Source organism: Aquila chrysaetos, chromosome 4 (genome assembly GCF_900496995.4).
Source record: "Aquila chrysaetos chrysaetos chromosome 4, bAquChr1.4, whole genome shotgun sequence".
Classification (NCBI taxonomy): Eukaryota; Metazoa; Chordata; class Aves; order Accipitriformes; family Accipitridae; genus Aquila; species Aquila chrysaetos.
In genome coordinates this window covers 73,478,993-73,499,122 of record NC_044007.1, presented here as the reverse complement: position 1 = coordinate 73,499,122, position 20,130 = coordinate 73,478,993, and the positions used below count along the sequence as shown (strand labels likewise).

The following is a 20,130-nucleotide window of genomic DNA, read 5'->3' as shown; positions in this document are numbered from 1 at the left end:
GGTAGCTGAGCAAGGTTCAAATATTGCCTGAAGTATGACTGGTGAAAGCATCTCGGCAGATGGAGAAGCACCAGAGTGTGAAGGCACAGTGAGGCCCCAGTTGTAGAGCCAAAGGAACCATGGTACAGAAGTCAGGGGAGGGACTGGGGTGGGGGACAAAGATAGTTAGTTCTGACTTGATGAAGAAAGAGCCAGTTCCCTACTGGTGATCATTCCGTGCCAGTTTTTACCATCACAAGGATTGGGAAGAAAAGAGTGGGGTGGGCATGGAGAAAGAGAGAGAGTCCCTGCTGAATTCACAGCAAGAGGAATTCCGCGCTGGAGGAACTGAGGGGAGATAACAACCAAGACTTTAAGCGATGCCCAAACAGTTGAAGCAAGAGGGATCGGGTAGATATAGCCATCTTCAGACTTACTGTATGCATCCTCAAGAGACACTTAGCGTATGTATCTCCCAGCTCCAAGTAGAGAGCAGAGAAAATAGGTGAAAATGCAGTTGCCTAATCTGTTACCCTGGTAGGGGATTAGATGTGGGCCTGGAGGGATGTTTGTTCTCTCTGAGGGCTTATAGGACTGGAGGGTTGAGGTCTCATCAGCAGGTACTAAGGATACAACATCTTGCGTCTGCCTCAGAGTTCATTTAGAGTTGAGTGTTGAAAGAAAAGTCATTTCCCTCCACGTCCCCGTAGAGGATTATAAGTTCGTAGCCATGTTTTTCAGAAGGGAGCATCTTGCTGTCCTCTCTAAGCTCTCACTCAAAAGACGGCTGTCACCAACATCTGGTCAGATCACAGCAGGTCAGGCTGCTAGGGCTTGACGTGACCAGGTCTTGAAAATGTCAGAAGATGCAGATTACACCATCTCTCAAAATGACAAGATGTTTACACATTCATTGAGGGACCCTGCTACCGTCTCTTTTAGTGATGAGGTTACACAGCTTCTTTCGGAGATTTCATTCTTCCAAGAAGTCTTCGCATTTTTTCCAATAATACATTTTTAGAGATTAAGTTCTGGCAGAAAAAGAAGTGGGCATGTGACTCAAAAATTAGTCCTTAAAGCCACATTCAGTTTTCCTCTTCCTGATTAATCCAATTGCAAGTAAAAGTTCTGCTCATTTAAAGACCTCAACTCGCTCATTTGTTTTAATAGGGAGCAGAAAAAAAAACCTAAGCCTTGAGAGAAGTGTGAAAAATTGCATATTCAGGGGAAAAGAGATTACCTCTACTACTGAATCTGGCAATCGCAGTTTAGGTTTTAAGAACTGTGTATGCGTAGGAATTGGGTTTTAAAAAAAAATAATCTGTTGCTTATAATGGCATCACACTTCTTAATGTCTCAAGAACGCTGCCTTTGCTGTTGATGCTTTTTATTAATTATACCATGCTTGCTTCCCTGAGTCTTTGCGCTTTCCACCAGCAGAAGTCTGAAGATGAGGGACAGAGCCTGGTCTGTTATTTAACTCTGTTGCCACCTGCAAGGTTGCCACTTAGAGTGGTGTTTTATCTGGTGTGAAAATGGATCCAGTAGATACGGGACTGAAAGTTCCAGCTCATTTCAAATAGGCCCCCACCAAGCATTCACTGAGAATTGTATTTTTTAACATCTTAAGTTCTCACCAATATCAGGACAATAGATCATACGATGGACCTGAAAGTGGTGGGCACACGTCTAGCTTGCTGGCTTTCTTCTCCTGCTGGTGTGTGCTGACAGATTTGATTTATGAACTGCTTTTTAAGAGAAGCGCTGCTGGACTTAGCTCACTATTTATAAGTTATTTGGGTTATAGGTGGCTTGTTTGAGATTATCCCTAAAGAGAGAGAGAAAGACCGTCAAAATGAGTGTCAACATATCCTTCTTTTGTTCTAGAAGTGCTTAGGTTTTGATACTCCTTGAACTCAAAAGAGCAGCCTGTGTCAGTATGTTGCTCTTTACTCTTTGTTATCTATTAGATTCTGCTAAGATACTGCATCTTTCCAGTATGTGTGGAATATTCCTTGTTTGAAGAGTATCCAGAATTCTTTTGAACATTCTCATTTTCTCAAGCATTTCTTATGTCTCCCCTGACTTTATCTTGTTGAATCTTCAGTGTAGCTTCATGATGACAGAAGTGCCATAAGCGTTAGCAGTCCTGGCCATGTTCTAGTCAGCTTTTTTCTCCACCTGAGCTGCTGGAGTTGTCCTTTTTGGTTATTGCATGACAGCTTTTGTTTTTAGAGAGAAACATCTAAAATTCATACGAAACTATGATTATTCAAGGATGAATTGATGACATCTGTATGTACGGACCATTGCAGCATGGCAAGCTCAGAGTCTTCAATGCTACAGTAGCATGTTAGTTCCAGGAACTCCTGAAGGATTCCTAAGCTTCCATCTCAGTTATATTCAAATCTTGGCTTGACTTTAAAATGATCTTGTGCTATACCTACACGCTGACAGCTGTGGTCAGAAACACACCACTGGGATTCAGAGTGTCTGCCAACTTCTTGCCAGCTCTCCATAATTTTGATTCTCTCATAGGCAGTGTCCAGGGTACAGTCATAGGTAAGGTACATTTAGAGAGACAAGGCATGTGCAGAGCTGCTCACATATCTAGTATTAGACTTTTAGATGCTGTCATGTAGAAGAGGGAGAAAAGTAAGCTTCTAATTGGGATTGTTTTAAAACAGAGGGATTTGAGTGAGCATGGAGTATATATTAAACATATTATGTATACATTTCTTTTATATAAATGTATTATATATGCATGTCTGGTTATTTAACTAACTACACATTTAAAATCAATTGTGAAAGTGTAGAAGCTTAGCTCCAGTGAGATCAGCGGCAAAAAAAACCATTTGCGGTTTTGTACACGTAAATTATATGAAATGAAGTAGAATAGTGTGGTACTGAAGATGCATTACTGAAAGCTAGTTTAAAATTGTGTGTGTTATTGTAAAGATAGGCACAGGCATTATTAGAAATCATTATTCTTTGTGTGGGTGTCTCAGAAAATAGGATAGGCACATAACATGAAACAGTCTTAGGAAAACATTGTGACCTTCATTATTTTGGCTTATACACTTCCTCAAGATAAATCTATTTACTTGCTAGCTAGAGGGCTGAAATGTTTGGTTTGCATTCTGGTGTGATACTTTTTTTTTCCTTCAAAGGTTCATGTAGTTCTTGAAGAAAATCTCATTGTATATCATGTGATCCAAAGACCATGACAAGTCCAGAGGGCTCGTTTGCAATATTGTAATGAAAAATAGTTAACAGAGGGGAAAAAACAAGAGTATGACTTGGTCATTGTAGTTCAGCCCGCCCAACACAAGATTTAGTAAAGAGGGCATTTGGGAAGTATGCAGAACTAACATGCATGCCCATTTTCATCACTCTTGCATGGCCATTTCAGTTCTCAGAAAATTGTGAGCTGCTTGATGTGAATATGTGTGGATGCTCTTCAGTTTCTTTGCAGCACGCAGAAAATATTTGCATGTGAAAATCTGCTGTTATAGCTAAAAACCCTAAAGGTGAATGAATTAATTTCACTGTCAGTGATAAAGCAGGGAAGAAGAAACCGAGTGTACTATCAACAGTGTTTGCTGTGTGCCAACTGATAAAAAAGCGCATCGTATGCCATATGCCAACCAATTGGAAACTAAATTTGTGCCATATGCCAAGCAGTTGGAAACTTTGCTCAGTTTTAATGTGGCTATTCTGAAGTAAATATGCATGAAAGAACATATGGTTTTTGTCAGCCAAATGTGTGACAGTGCCATTTCCAGACTGTGCCATTCAACTGTGTTAATAAAACTAATATTTGTATTTTTTCGTTGAAGTGTTCCTCATCAGGTGAAAAAAGAATTCTTCCAGAACCCAAAGAAAATTCAGCCAAAAGCCACAATCTCCCTCCTTTTTGCTTTTTAAAAGATCTCTTCCTTCCTGGCTCTGTCTAGGCACTGAGTTGTCCATGTCACGCTCAAGTGGGATGCCCATTTTCTGCTGGTTCGTTCAAATCCTTGTGCAAGTCCAACACTCCAGCTGTGGAAGTATGTATAAAAACAGTGGGCTGGCTCCAGACAGCAAGCGAGGGGGTTTGCCAGCCCACTCTCACGTGCGATGCTGTTGTCGCGCAACATTCATCAGTCCGTTGCTCCTAATGTTCAGCGTGCCGTGGACTTGCCATTTATTTTCTTTCCATAAGGCACTTGCACAGCTTCCACGTTGCTCTCGTTTAGAGGGGTGAGCCTGAGACGACTCCATTGTTAAGTGAATCTCTTTCTCCCGTTGTTCTCTCCGCCAGTGAGTGCCAGTGAACCCGAACCAGAGACAGAGACAGAACCAGAACCAGAGCAGGAGGCTGAGGCCGAGCAGGGAACGGAGACACCCAAGGAAATAGAGGCTGCAGAGGTGGGACCAGAGAGTGAGGTGGAGCAAGGACCAGAGAGAGAGCCAGAAGAAAGTGCGATACTCAGTGAAAAAGAGAGGCAGAATGAGGAAGTGAATGAAAAAGACAACTGCTCTGCATCCAGCATATCCTCAGCAAGCAGCACTTTAGAGAGGGAAGAGAGAGAGGACAAGTTAACCAGTGACAATGAAGCTGGTAAAGTGAAGCTTTTTCAATAACGGAGGGTTTCTGGTGGAAAAAAAAATGTTAAATTAGCGGCTCTGTTGTTGTGTTAATTAGCTAACAAACCCTCTGCGCCTGTCTAAGACTTTCTTCACCATGGCCAAGTCTGGACTACTCTCTGCTTGGAAATCCACAGACTTTGATGGGGTTTCTGTGTTTGAGGGGCAGTAAGGCCTTGATGAAATGAGGATTCCTTTGATTCGAGACCATTTTCTTCCCCTAGGATTAATATATTAACTACTGAATCGTTGTGTTGCAGCGACTTGCATCTCTAGCTCCCAGAGATTTTGGGGAGGTTTTCTACACATAAAACAATGAGACGAGGGGCTGTGCTGACATGATTTGTCATGAGATTCCAGATGCCTTTTCTGATCCTTTTAGTGGAAGAGGAAGAGCAATGAGGGCTGGGATGTTTGCCCCTTCCCTCCAGTTCTCCTGTCTTGGTTAGGCTTCAGAAAGCAGAGAGAGATACATAGGAGCTGCTGAAGATAGGTCTGGGCTGTGGCCATCTTCAGCTCGTGTGGAGGAGCACATGAAATAGGCCTTGTCTGGAAAAGACCAGTTCCATAGTGACCAGTGGTTCTGCTCAGATATGCCACCAGGCACCTGTAAAGGCCCAGCCTGGAAAACACCTTAAGAACCAGTTTTCTGCCTGGAGAGATAAGGACAACCAGAGCTTGTCATGCAGCCCAGGCAGGGAGGGAGTAAAAGGCAGATTTTGACTTCTGTTGATTCTCTTTTCCCCTTTTTATAGGGAGGTAAAGGAATGTAATGTGATTAGGGCGTTTGGTTCCCAAGTTTTCTTAGGGCTGAACAGTGGAGCGCGTTGTCCTAAGTTTTCCAAGTTCTAGATAAGAAAACGAGAATTGTTTCACAGTGCGAAATAGTTTTGCTCTTTCCTGAAAGAAGAGGGATAACTGAATCACAAGGATTACCTCGCAGAGATAAACTGTCAGAACGTACTGTTTGTGTTTAAACCCTATGACTTTTTCTTTCTGGGAAGCAGAAGTTAATTTGATTCTAAATTTAAGAGCTATCTTCTTTTCAACCAGCACCAAAACTGAGTTACTTAGAATGCTATTGTACTCTTAAAGAATGTAGATGGATATATATGTAGGAAAGGGAGAGGAGGTATGACAGATGAGGGATGTCATTACACTGTGGCATAGTCCAACATAGTCCAAATGCAAGTAAGGGAGAACAGGTTACAGGTTTTTTCCCCTCATCTTGTCTGTTACCAACCTGTTACCACTCTAATTAAGTGTTTATGTACTTCTTGTTAAAAGGTAAGAAATGTACCCTGTTAGCAAAAAATTGACATCTTAAAATTGACCTACGTTACCAGTAGACCAAAGATTTATTAGATTGTGCTACGTAGGAGGTCTCATGTAGTGAGTTGTTTGCTCTCTAATAGGTGAGGAGATTCAGAAAGAAAACGAGAGTGCTTTCTTCAGCAGTTCTCACGTTCCCAACAAGCAGTTTGCCATTTATGAGGTGGCCCATTGGTTCTGCCCAGATGCATTAAGGACAAAAGAATAAAGCCATTGGTCCTGGCTCCTCTTTCATTAGCCATCCTGCTGAATTTGGCTTCCCACAAGTGTTTTTTCTCTGATGGTATTTCAAAGCTTCACCTGTGGAGAGGAGATGTCCTGGTTTCCGCAGAAGAGACCACCAAGGTAGCAAGAGTCTTCACAGCAATAATCTTTGATCAGCTAGGGCAGATGGAGGCAGACTTGGGGAGCCCAAATCAGAGATTGTCTCTGGGGGAATTTTGATGAGCAGTTTTGCAAAGGGATTAAATCCTGGAGGATCCCAGCTGGTGAAACTGAGAGCGGGTAGGTCATGTGGGATTTGTAGGAGGGATCCTGGGAGCAATCTTGAACATCTTTGAAGGAAAGGCTGGGAGTAGGGGGAAATCCTCTGGGGGGAGCTCAGCTGGGTAAAATCTAAGGTGTGGGGAGGGTGTTGTCTAGTGAAAGTACCTCAGGTGACAAATCTTGGTGAGAAAGCAATCCTGTGGATAAAGTCTGAGGAAACAGGTAATGGAAGCGGTCAAGCTCCTGCAGGAAAGTAGGAGGAAACAGTTTTGGAGGTTGTATCCATTGCTGAAAAAAAGTCTTTCTTTTGTCTGGGGTTAAACCTCTGGACTAATTTTAAAATGGGGTTTAGAGGTTGATCTGAATAGAGGTGAGGGTCATTGCTGTCCATATACTTTGTCCTGTGAGACCCGTCCTACGTTTTAACGTGGTGTTATTTTAAAGGGGCAGGGGGTTGTTGTGGGGCCCTGGATGTGGATCTCGCCGAGGGGACATCTTCTCAGAGCGCAGAGCTAGATGTTGTGGTAAGAAAGCAAGTCCGTTGAAGAAGGAAGCCGTAAAAGATGTTTAAAACTCTAAAGTATTGAAAAAGGTGGGAGCGTAAGGGGAGAAAGAAAGATAAAATGGAAGTTAAAGAGAAAGGGCAACTGACAGGTATAAAAGAAAATCTTTAACCACAAGGGGCCAAAAGGAAGGCAGGCTAGCAATCCAAATAAAATGTGTTTAAGAAATAGTTATAAATAATATATTAATAAAATGTGTAAAGACTATGGGAAACAGAAGGAATCCCGTACAGGAAATACAGTAAGTGTGAAGAATTATCTTTGTCCATGTTTAATCACTTCATCTGATGCCCACTGGAAAAAGAAGCACCATAATTTTTAGACACATTATCCACATTGGTTAGCAGTATTACATTCAGGGAAATGTAGTCAGAGAGGCTTACATCATTTATTTTTACAATTTGACCACTATAGTTTGTTATTTATGGTGCTGTCTCAAGCATAGTATTTTGCAGATTATTGTTGAGACAAGCAGTAGTCAGAAAGATGAAGCTTCATTACAGTGACATGTTAAATGATCGTGATGTGGGAAGGCGGCCATTAGGCTTTCAGTGCCGTCATATATTACAGGGAGGGTAACAGTGGTTGATGAGCAGCATTTTCAAAAATCTTTTATAAAGGTACTCATACTCCTAGAAATAACTTTAAAAATCTTGCTTATGCTTACACTCACTGAGTTGCCCTGAGAGCTGTACCCTGGGTATGCAGCCTGCTCTGGGGTTCAAATAGTCCGTGTTGTGAAGATGGCCAGGTACCCAGCCAGGAGGTCTGAGGAACAGCCAGATGTGGAAGGTGTCCTCCTCTAGCCAGCAGGGAGGGAGGAGGAGGAGGAGGAGGAGGAAGCAGTTACATGTTGGCCTTGACATCAGGCAGGGAAGATCTCTTTTATAAGGAAGTTTTCCTGGGGTGGTTCCAGTTTATGGCCAGGTGAAAAGTACGACAATAACCTATTTTGTGCCATTGTCGTGACATTTGAAGCCCCATTCCAAATTACTAAAAGGTTCTGAGCATTTATGCGCTGTGTAAAATGAGCTGGGCTAGTAAGTACAAAGTGAAACCTGACAGATTTCAGGAGAAACCTGAACCTTGAAATCCTGACAGTTATCTAGTCCCTCCCGAGCTACACTGATTATTTTCTGCTCCCATTCCTTTTTCGAGAATTACTCCCAGCCCATCAAGGTTGGGCCATATATCAGCACTGTCACTTACTTCAAAATTTTCAAAGCTGCTGCTTGCCCAGCTTCAGACTAATTATGCGTGTGTCCCCCAAATTTTTTCTGGTGGGTTGAAGAGTGTTCTCGGTGCTCTGGCTCCCTTCCCTTGACTCTTTGCATCTGTGTGTGTGTGATTGCAGGTCCATGGTCGCAGACCATTCAGGATGCTGGTGTGAATGAGCAGTGCAGCAACATCCTCAACAACAAGCGGTTTATGCTGGACATGTTGTATGCGCATAACAAAAAGCCCAAGGATGAAGAGGAGAAGGAGCTGGAGGCGAAGGAGGAAAAGAAGGAGACGGAGGAAAGCGAGGAGTCACTCACTAGCCTAGCCAGTAGGATCTCTATCCTTCAGGCCACGAAGCAGGCCAAAGATGAAAGCGTCAAAAAGATGGAGATTGGAAATCTGGACAACCAAGGCAGCGTGAAAGCCTTTGCGGAAAAATTCAACAGCGGTGAGCTGGCCAAGGGGACAGCCATGCCTGAAGATGAAATCAGTGAACAGGTCCCTGAGAAAACACCAGCACAGCCAAAGAAGGAATCTGACTACATCTGGGATCAGCTCATGGCTAATCCTAGAGAACTTAAAATCAAAGACATGGATTTTACAGACTTGGGGGAGGAGGATGATGTAGATGTGTTAGACATGGATATGGGTCCTGGGGACTCCCTTGTTCCCCCTCCTCCACCTCCACCTTCTTTCCTGGGTTTGCCTCCTCCACCGCCTCCCCCGCTGTTCGGATGTCCACCTCCACCTCCGCCCTCTGCTAATTTATTGGCTCCTCCTCCACTCTTCAGCACTCCTCAGGGTTTAGGGTCACCCCAGGTTTCTAGGGGTCAGCCAGCATTTATAAAGAAGAAGAAAACCATCCGTCTGTTTTGGAACGAGGTACGGCCATTTGAGTGGCAGTGTAAAAACAACAAACGCTGCAGAGAATTCCTGTGGTCGAAACTGGAACCCATTAAGGTGGACACTTCCAAACTGGAGCATCTCTTTGAGTCTAAATCCAAGGAACTGCCTGTCACAAAGGTACAGCTTGTATTCAGCTTGCTATTATTTTGCTGTTGTATTGGTATTCATTCTGACTTAATCTAGGTGATTTATGTTGTTTATATGAAAACAGTGGAAATTACTGGATGTGTTTCTAGCTTGCCCTATGACGGAAGATATTCCATGGCCTGAAAGTAGGAGATGAGCCTAGGGTGGTGTACCTGCCAAGCTGTGCTCCTGTCTCAGGTCTGCCGCTTTTGGGATATCCCTTCAGGTGGGAAATACCAACAAATTTCACGCTAGCTTGCTCGTAGCTGAGTGCCAAACTAGGTATTGAAATCTGAAATATTTTCTGTTACATTCATATAAAGGTCACAGTGTGATGATTCATATCTGTGTATCTGACGGTTCTTCACTTGGTAATATTTTCCTGATCATTATGTGGAAAGGTTAGAATGTCAAACTGGATCTGCTGCAAAGAGCCTACACGTGTGCTTTGCTCTGAAGGATCGATTTATCGGCTGGACCAAGTTTACAACTAAACTCTGCAGGGGTGTTGGGGTTTTGTTTTATACTGGCGAACAGGCCTATTTTAAATCCTTAACTTGTACAATGTGGCCATCCAAATTTTAGGATAGAAGCTGGCACAGGAAATAACCTCTGTAGCTAGGATTCCCTCTTCCTTAGTACTGTTATAAAATAAATTCACAAAGGCTGGTGACATGGCTGTTTAACATTAGACTCAGCAACAAAAGGAAGTCTTTTATAGTTACGTTTAGTAGGAATTTGAAGTAGCATTGAAAAAGTTATTAGCTTGAACATTTGTTTTTCATGGCTACATAAACTCTTTTTGTTCTAAGCAGAATAATCGGTATCAGGGAAACAATGGTTTTTTCCAGTTAAAATGCTAGTAAAAGATGTCCATCTCTCTTAAAATAAATGAATCACTTTATGTTTTCTCTGTATGCCTACATGTTTTATAGTGACATAAGAACCAGTCAGCACCTTGAATATTTTACTTCTCTTTAGCTGGCAAAAGTTGTTATATATATTACGTATCATATATATTATCGTTTGCTCTTAACCTGGGGAGACTGGATGTCTCATGGTAAAAGTTCTCCATGTCACTTGTCTGGGTTATTAACTCAAAATTTTCTAATAGTCATTCTTGATCTTGTTGGCCAAGTGAAAACATTGCAATTTGAACAATCAAACCCCTCATCGAGTACCTAGCAAACAACAGGTACATAAATAGATGGCTCACTTAGATCCTGCCATCACTGTTCTTAGCTGAATTTTTTGTGACGCAGATGCATGTGGATCTGAAACGTATGGCATATTAGCTCTAAAACCACGTTCAGCTGATCATTCATTTGGCCAATGCTGAGATTAATTTCTCTCTCTAATTCCTTTTCTGCTGAGGAAGGAATGCTGGTGACGTCGTGGCATGTTACTCCTCATCTCTCTCCCTGTAAATACAAATCTGCCACAGATGGTTCATAGATGGAAGGAATGAGAGCGTTTTCTTAGATCCATAAAACATTTAATTCCTCGAATTGAATGTGGAATGATGACATATTTGCCATTTCCAAACTTTAGCTTTGTGCTAAGTGCCAGTATTGTAATGGATCACTCTGGCTGATTCTTAATCTTTTATTCTCACCCGAAATCTTGATAAAATGTTAAATTGTTGGAATTTTGACTTGTTTACTTTTCCAGTCATTCACCGTGCGTGTTCCCAAACTACCTTTGGCCATTTTCCTTCCCTCACACTTGCTTCCCAAACCTGCCTGATACTTTGGCACAGCTTTTGGCTTCTGGCTGGAAGATGAGTGAGCAGGTTTCTTTGAAATTAGTGCAAGTCTGAGGAATGATTTAGGTGACTGCTTTCCTCTTGGAGACTAATAACTGCTCTCTGCATGAGACGTTATACTTTTGGCTCTCTTTCCACCCCGTCCCATAACACAGACATAGAAGTCTCATTGTCTCTGTAGAGAAGACAATGGTGACGGAGGAGTACTGTAGTGGAAGTCTACCCAGACTTCTGAGACTCCTGCCTGGTTTTGGTGAATACCAGCAAATCTTCCAGGGTAGGAGACAGTCCTTACTTCAAGTGAGAGCGGGAATAATTAAGCAGACCACTGAATCCGTAAAAGACTTGAGGTTTGATACGAAGATTGCACTCAAATTAGAATAGATCTCGCTTTTTCCAGACTGCTTGGTTTATTTCCAGGGAGTACATTCCCCGTTGTGTCTAGTTTCTCCTGTCCAATGGCTGCAATCCAAAACAGGTTTATTCTATAATATCGTAAAGTCTGACTCACAGCTCAGTTGGTTCAGCTGAAAAAAAGAGCGCAGAGCAACAAATCAAAAGTCAAACCTCTAGATTTCATAGCAATAGATGGAAGCAGGTGCATGGAAAAGGAACAGTCCAGAAGGATGAGAAGAAAAGCGAAGTCAGGGTGCGTAGGGGGGGCTTGGCTCTATCTTGCGCGTATGCTCTTTCATACAGCTGTAACCAATTTTACTCCAGTTTCTAATCCTTCACTGTGATTTCCACAACACACAGCTATAAACAGCTACTTCCTGGCTCATGAGAAGTTTTTCATTAAACACAATAGACTGCAATAAAATAAAGTGGATTTTAAATTGTAGGATATAAGACGGGAGTTGGGGGGGGGGGGAGGAGGGGGCGCTGGGAGGGGAGATTCTTGATTTTAGGAAAACGTACGCCACACTGGACAACTTGCACATTGATTATAGTTAGTGGAGCACCTTTCGTTACAGAATGTTTATTTTCTACAACAGAGGACCGTGACATTATGTTTGCGAATAGAAAGAGAGCTATCAGGTATCCACTCCCAGCCAGTCTAGAATTTCTTTCCTTCTCACGCCGCCAAACAAAGCAGGTATTTTGGCAAAGTACTTCTAAGTGTTTATTTTTCTGTGAAGAGAAATGAAAACACGCAGACACCACTGAATGAAACGTTGTCGTTCAGCCCTTCTGCCATCCACTTGGATCTGCATATCATTTGAAAGCACTGTTCTGCTGATTCATCTGTACCCTCTGGAATATAGTGATCCATCATGTGCCCACAGACATAAGAACTAATTAGGAGGGAAAAATTAAGGAATGTGTTTTCATGTACACGTGTATATACATGCCTAGACACATATTCTTTTTGAAAACGTTCGTTGCAATTTGAATAAATGCCAAGACAAGTCATAAATGTGGACCAGAATTTCTGAAAAAGATTATATATATGTATCCTGGACAAAGTCAGTGGCAGCTGAGTGATTCCATTTTAAATCCCCAGTGCTAAATCCTTGCTAATTGAGATAGAAATAAAAAAATTGCCATCACGCTATTAAGGGATTGCCCATTTTTTTCTGTACTACTGATGCAGATTGTTCTGCAAGTTTAAATGCAGGAGATATTTCTGACTTGATGCTCATATATCATTACTTATTTATATGACCACTGGAAAAGTGATTTAAATATTTCTGTTTCCCGTATTAATTAAAGCAAAGAGGTGTGTTTTAGACTATGTGCTCATCAGACCACAAATCACCTTCTGTGGGATGGTAACAGTTTTTAAGTAACCTATCTGGACTACCCACCCTTCAATAGAGGTAACAGAATCTGGCCAGTTAGGTCTTGTAAAGATCTAAATTCACTGTAATTGTTAATACATTGCAGGAGCATTTGTTTCCCACAAATTATACCACCTGATATATTTGTATTTTATAATTAATTTTGTATTTACGTTTAATAATATAATATTCAGCAGTTCAAGGATTACTTTACACACTGACACATTAACATATAAAATCAAGTGCACTAGTGCACTGTTCCCTCAAGCATTTGAAGTCATTCCCTGTTAATGAACTTATAAAGCATGGTCTGAAGTCACCTAATATTGTAATAGAAATTAATAGTTGTAGCTTATTTTAACAGTCAGACACTTACACATGTGCAATTTCATTGCAGACAAAAAGCAATTCTTTTCCTAGCGGTGAGGTAATAAAGTTCACAGTAGTAAAATCTTTCTCTTTTCTTCATCCTTTTATTTATTTGGAAAGGATTTCTTTGTAACTCAGCCATCGTCCCCAGAATGGATTTAAAATCTCTTCTGTCCCTGTTTTTGAAAAGACTTACTTACCCCCAAATTTTATACCCCAGATGCAGTTATAGCTCTGGAAAATACCTACGTGCATACGTCCGCTATACAGCTCATCTGTCTTTCATAACTCACTGCGAAGGAGCGAGCGCGCTGTTGCAGTCTCAATCATCCCGGTGGTTAGCATCATATGTCCCTCAAATGAATATGTCTCTCTCGTCAAACTTAGGAGCTTAAAAACAGAGCTGCAGATCTGAGGCTTACTTACCCATACCGCATGTGGGAAGCCTAAATTTAACTCCTTTCCCCCAGCCTTTTCCCTTCTGCATAAATTCTTTGGAGCTGTGTAATTCTGTGCGGCAAAGGACAAGGTAAAAAGTGGTGGTTTAAAAAAGGCTCAGTGCGATACAGGCTCAAGAGGAAGCAGTCTCTGGTGAACCCCACTTGGTTTTATGTGGTCTTGGCTACTAACTGTGGTCCTGAAAATGTGATTAATGGCCCTGGAAATAAAAATGACTGCTTTAAAGGAGAAGCTGCATCTCCGATCCTTCAGGTAGCTCCCCAAGAAGAAGAGGACTCTCTTAGTCAAAGAAGGGAAGGTTCGAGAAGGCTTCAGGGATGCTTTTAAGATGTTAAGAAGAGAGCAGTTCTGACAGAACAGACGTACAAAAATCGAAAACAAATGTTATCTTTGCTCTCCTAAAATTTATCCTGTTTACTGCAAAAGTGGTTTTTTTTCTTTTTAAGTTTAAAAAAAACAACCCTCTTATTACCTTCACAGATCATACACGTGTGGTAGTCCCCAACTCCTGTAAAGTGCACTTGCCTTCGGCGTCATCTGCACGCAGAAGTTGCATCATGCCACGTTAATCGCGTGGGTGTGATGAAAGGGCTGCGGTGCCGCACACGTGCTGGGCGGGCTGTTGGGACCGGTGGGCGTACCTCTTGCTGTGCAGGCAAGGAACCGAGCTATGCCAGAAAAAAGGCATCTTGGTCATGACACAACTGCGTTCCCATTATGGGCTGACCCACAGCTGGAGGTACTTTGATAAAATCGTGTCGACTAACTTAGTTCTTCCAACGCAGAAACAGCATGTAGACCTGGCAGTAGGGTGTTTTCCAACACGGTGGCTGTGGTGCAGACCCAAAGGAGGTGGAGAAGAAAGCTTCGTGGTCTAAAAAGCAATCCTGAGCACAGGCTGAGACTCGGGCAGTAAAAGTCTTCTCCTGGGCTTCCCTCAAATCCACAAGAGATGCAAAAGACACCACTGCTGTAGGCAACAGAGATGATTCCCAGTTCTGAACAGTTGTATGGGCTGCCGCATTGCAGCCTGGAAAGAGGGATTGCTTAGTCTCTCTTTTTGTCCCTTTGAGGTGCACCTGCGCTAAGGCTGCTGCTGCCAGAGCCATTAACCACAGTGCAGGTAACGGGCTCTACAGGGAGGTCACGGTCCCGTCTCTGCAGCCTGCGCTCCATTGAAACACAGGTTTATATATGTAACGAAGCATCTCTGCTCTTGCTTGCATCAGTGTGCTGGTCTTCTCCCTAAATCCCTGTGCTTGACAGCATCCCTCAGCCCATCTCTGATAGGGCAAAGGAAGGGGAAACAGAGAAAACGTGTTTCCAGAGTTCATGTGGATGGAGAGGGAGGAAACACCCCTGGCTATGAGGAGCAGAGTCCTCTCCTCTTGCAGCTGCCTGGTATATGACATATGTAGTTGCCAAAGAGACACCTTCTAGCAGGGGATAATGAGAGAGAAAGAGGCATGCTGGGGCGTGCAAAGACCGCACATTCAACACTGCATTATGCCATATATGTGATTTGTGACTCATTGCCTAGTTGGTTTGCATTTTTGCCACTATGAGGATGGGGAGACAGAGGAAGAAATTTCTTGGGTCTTCTCTAGAATAGAATTTAAAGCGTACATTGTTAGTTCTTTGTGCTTTCATTCTTATTTATACTGTAGCTTACACTGGAGGTAAGATGCGAAGATTATGTCTAGTTTCAAATAAAACTTTGAAAAAAGCAGGAAGGTTGAAATTGTTCTGTACCTGTGAATGGCTTGACGGACATATCATGAGCACCAAGGTAGAATATCTTTCCTCTGGCAGCCAGAGGTCAGAAAACCATGCCAGCATCTCCAGAAAGGCTTCTACAGCTCCTTCACCAGTACTCGAGGGGGATTTATAACGCAGGAGGGTGCTGGCAGGCAGGTGAGAACCACCCTGCCTGTTCCCCAGCCAGCCACGCAGGCGAGAGAGGGTCGGTGGCCGCTCCGGGTTGACGCATCCAAGGGGGAGTTGAGCCCTGGAGCCCGTCAGCCGCCCGGCTGCTGCCCCGCCAGCCCCGCGGTGGCCAGTCCTGCTGTACGGCAGGGCTGTCGCCCGGCAGAGACGGCTTCACGCCTTTTTTCAGACCGACCCCTGCCCCAAACTGCGGCGTTCCCAGCCCTCGCGGGGACTCCCGTGTCTCAGGCTAGTTCGGCTTTGCACAGCATCTGAGACTGCGTTCGGCGCTCTGGTTAAATCCTGGCAGCTCCTGCTGATGCCAGCAAGGATGTGGTAGAAGAATTCAGCTTTTTGGGATGACTGTAAATGAATTAGATTTACGTTCAGTGTCAGCACCCTTGAGTAGGGGAAGTCATTAGCGAAAGGAGTGACTTTTTCTTTATGGAACAGGCTGGAGGAATAATATTCTTGTTCTCTTCTTTACCAAGAAAACTGCTGCAGATGGGAAGAGACAGGAGATCATTGTATTGGACTCAAAACGAAGCAACGCTATTAATATTGGCTTGACTGTGTTGCCCCCTCCCCGCACTATCAAGACCGCTATTTTGAACTTTGACGAATATGCCTTAAACAAGGAAGGAATAGAGGTAAGAAAGAATCGTCGATGTCTTCAAATCTGGATTTTCTATGTTTCCTTTTTTTTTTTCCAATGTTGCACATGGTACAGGCCAGACTTTTCATGGAAGAGGGAAAAGGGGATGTATTACATCATGACTGAGCGCTGAAACTCCTCAAATCAACGCAGTGTGCTCAGAAGCATGTAGTGTTCACCTGAGGTTGGGCGTGCTCAGTAAACATGGATTCTCTGCTTGCTTTGTGTCTAACTCCGAGTAACAATGGTGTTAATTCCTGTCAAGATTTCCAGAGTATTATCTGTTCCTCTGAAGCTTGACTGAAATATTGCGAGCAGCAAGAATAGGCAGTGAGTTACTAGGGCTGATGCAACTGGTACAGGGTTTAATAAAGTTCATGCCCAGCTAGCTGCTGGAGTCATTCTAGATTGTATATCTAATGGAAAACAAATACAGTGACTAGTTCTGCTCAAAATAGCATTTCTGTGTTACTGTTGTTTGAAGAAAAGCAGTTGGTATAAAGATTACAGATGATGTAATTTTTACCATTACATGTTTGACTTTGCAGATATTCTTACTGAGATCCAAGATGAGCTCTGTTTATTATTTTTTTTATCAAAACATTTTTCTTCTATGAAGTGTAAAAGAAGCCTGCTGCTCCCCTGTTTTTTTTCATTGTGGTTGTATTCATTTCAACTCCTTTTTTTTTTTTTAATAAGCCTATATCATCTGGGAAGAGTAATCTGCACAACTACAAATCTCAAGCAGTGGCTGAGCTGCAGAGGTTGTGTATTGATTCACAGTCACCTTTCAGTGGTTTGGCGCCGTGTTTCATGATTTCCCCCTTTCCACCTTCACTGTGCTGACTACAGAAGAAAATGAGAAAAGCTGGCTGGAATGGAAATGGAGTTGCCAGCAGTTACATGCAAAAGAAATACTAGAGGCAAAAGATCGTTCTAGCTAGAAGGCAAGGCCTGATTTATCCCTACTAGAAAATAATTTCTTCCCAAAGCTTTATTACTTACTTGCTATATACATACCTTACTGATGAAGGTGACAAATCACGCTAAAAAAGTAATTTTTCATGACCCAGCCCACGTACCCACCACTGCAGTTTGCAGTACAAAGCTTTGAAGTGTTGGAGAAAGGTACCCCTCCAGCCAAGCCCAACTCGCAGACCACCAGTTCGATCTCAGTGCCTTAGGCGGTGTTTCCGTACAAAGTCCAACATAAAATGGCTGATAAAGGAGGACACATCTTCATGATTTTCCGTGTATCGTCTCCTTTGACTTGTGTCCTTCTCTGGCACGCTCAAGAGAAGTTCAGCTGCTCTGCACAGCTCTCCCTTTCCAGTGCCAACATTTGTAGCTGGGCTGTCCATCTGCCAACCACCTGTGGTGTCCACCATCGTGAGTGCCTTGTACCACCACACCCTCCTTTGGGTGGCCTTTCCATTAGCTCCCAGAAACCCCTAATTTCATTTAAAATATATATGCAGGTAGCTTTCAAACTGAAGAATTCAGAAACCAGGAAATGATACGCTGTTTATATACTTGCCCAGTGCTAAAGAAAATGGGATTTCTGAGTCCCGTGTCCACAGCTTGAAGCTAAGGGTGTGAGTAATCCTGATGTGATCATTCAGATATTTGAAATCAAGAGAAAGGATAAGTGGAGCAGAATCCGGGTACTTTGCACCTTGAGAGATTAAGCCTTCATTAGTCGGAAAGGATGATGTTCATGGAGAAAAGAGCTTTTTTTTCTCAATGTTCCATGTTTATTTACTTCTTATAAGGTAATAGCCTGCACTGAATTCAGATTCCCTTCCCCAATCCCCACGTTAGAGATTTTTCTTATAGCACATTGTTATAGAGTCAGACAGGCGTTGATAGTGAGATAGAGGGCTGGATTAAGCTATGCAGAATTGGCCAAGAGGTGCACAGAGAGATACAGAAATGCATCATTGTGAGTCCCACGGTTTTCAGCAGAGCCCTGCCTCAGTTTTCCATTCTGCCCCTTTGATCTACAGTGTAGACAAGCTTTGTTTCCCGTTTCTCTTCTCGGTATCCATCTGTTCATTGGCTTTACCTTAGAGTTAGCTTAGAGGGAAGAGGGGTTGTCTTTTCAGTCTAGATTTTTGGAAGGTTTTCTGGTTCGTATCTATGGTTCCTAAATATTAGGAAATAATTGGTAGTGCTGATGAATGAATCAGTAATAGTGTCAGTATCAGCTTCATTCATTTAAAACACAGAGAATAAAGCAAATTTTTTGCTATGTAATATACTTTCTAGCTAATCTGTGGGTTGAATGAGGCAGGACTGGTATGGAAAAAAAAATTTATGCAATTGGTCTAATTAAAAAACTGCATTACAGTGGGTACTCAAAAGCCTCTTCTGCGTAGTTAATTGTCTAGAAGACATGTCACAGCTAGCAAGCAGAAGAGAGAGATGTAAGAGAGCAGGAGAATGGCTAGCAAGCAGGAGAGGGAGATGTAAGGAGAGCAGAAGAGATGTAATGTGTGTGGTGAGGACGTAACATTCGCTGCTAAAATTTCAGAGAAGCTATAATTTAGGATCATCTTCAGCTGTTGGCGGATCCAACACGGAGCAGAGCACCAAGAGGGGAAAAAGTCACCTGAGCCATCCTTTGCCGTGGCTGTGAGCTCTGTGCTATGTCCTTTGTGAGGAGCATCGCCAGTGTCGTGTTAGTGTGCGTGTGGCTTTAGTTCTGCACCTCGGTGGATAAGTTCAGATTAAATGGTATCTTAAAACTGACCTTAGCGATTCCTTCAAGGACAGTGGACCAAACTAGCGCTGACAGTAGTGCTAGCAACAAGGCAGTGGTGCAGTGGGATGCAGGCTACAAGTTTGTGATAGCCCAATTCATCATCAAGTTCCAGTAAACCCTCCGCTGCTGTCCTACGTTCTGCTGAATGCCGCTTTGCTTGTGACATTTAACTCTTGTTAGTAATCCATACTTTGCTTTTTAACTTCCAATATGTAACTAAGATAGTAGAAGAAAATCTCCAGGTATTTTAAAGCCCTCTATACCCAAGTATGTGCATATGTGCACACAGACCATGTGTTTGAAGTGTTCAGGTTACCCTGAGCTGTGAAAAAGGGCAGAAAATGGGGGCATGGTGCTAGCAAGGCAGATGTAGTCCATTTAGTAGGCAGAGCAGGCGCTATTAGAAACGTACTTTCAAAGGAATGCACAATGTGTGTCTGCAAGCATGCGTCAATCCAACTAAAAAAGTTTTTGCCACCTTACATTTGCCAAAGTGGTTGTGTTTTCCTTTCTTTGAAAGCTTGGCATTCATTGTGTTCAAACAACTTGGAGCTCGCTGCAGGATAAAGAACTGCCTGCTTAGCGTGGATGAGGGCTTTCTGTGAGCTAAGCTAGAGAGGCAAGCTTAAAATCCTGGCATCTTATTTTTATGAGGTATATCATGGGCAGCTGCAAGAATAGAGTCCACCAAAAACCAGTCCTTGGTGCTTGTGTTTAGTAAAGGAGATGAGTGGGTCCCTCTGTAAAGTGCTACTCAATAGCAGAACATGGATCAAAATCAAATTATACCAAACAGCATGATTAATTTAGCAGAGTAAAATTGGGGTGATGCTGTGAGGAAGATAAGGTGGGTTGTTTTGTGCTTTTGCAATATAGATTTGTGATGCTACACCATATTGATTGCATTGGTAGGTATAGCTTTTAGTAAAACTATTTGAAATGAAAAAACTCTCCAGGTACGCTAGGCCCTCCATACCCACATTTGTTAGGTAATTTGAAGTCCAGGTGTCCGGAGTGGCTAGGTAGCCCTGAGATGTAAAACGGGGTAAGAAATGAGAGCCTGGTGTTAAAAAGGCAGATGGCGACATGTGTAAACAAAAAACAAAATTTGATTTTTGGAAGCAATCAAGGTATTTAAGTTTTTGTTCTGATAATTGCCACAGTACGTT

At 42.7% G+C, this 20,130-nt stretch overlaps 1 protein-coding gene across 10 annotated transcripts in view; it reads left to right on the top strand.

The window, feature by feature from the left end:
* The window catches only part of FHOD3 (formin homology 2 domain containing 3), a 397,395-nt gene that overhangs the window by 321,905 nt on the left and 55,360 nt on the right, over positions 1–20,130 (top strand). For all 10 annotated transcript variants that reach the window (XM_030011913.2, XM_030011904.2, XM_030011902.2 and 7 more), the window contains 3 exons: positions 4,283–4,582; positions 8,344–9,233; positions 16,034–16,192. In XM_030011913.2, the coding sequence (XP_029867773.1) occupies positions 4,283–4,582; positions 8,344–9,233; positions 16,034–16,192 (1,349 nt within the window). The remainder of the gene's footprint in view (positions 1–4,282; positions 4,583–8,343; positions 9,234–16,033; positions 16,193–20,130) is intronic.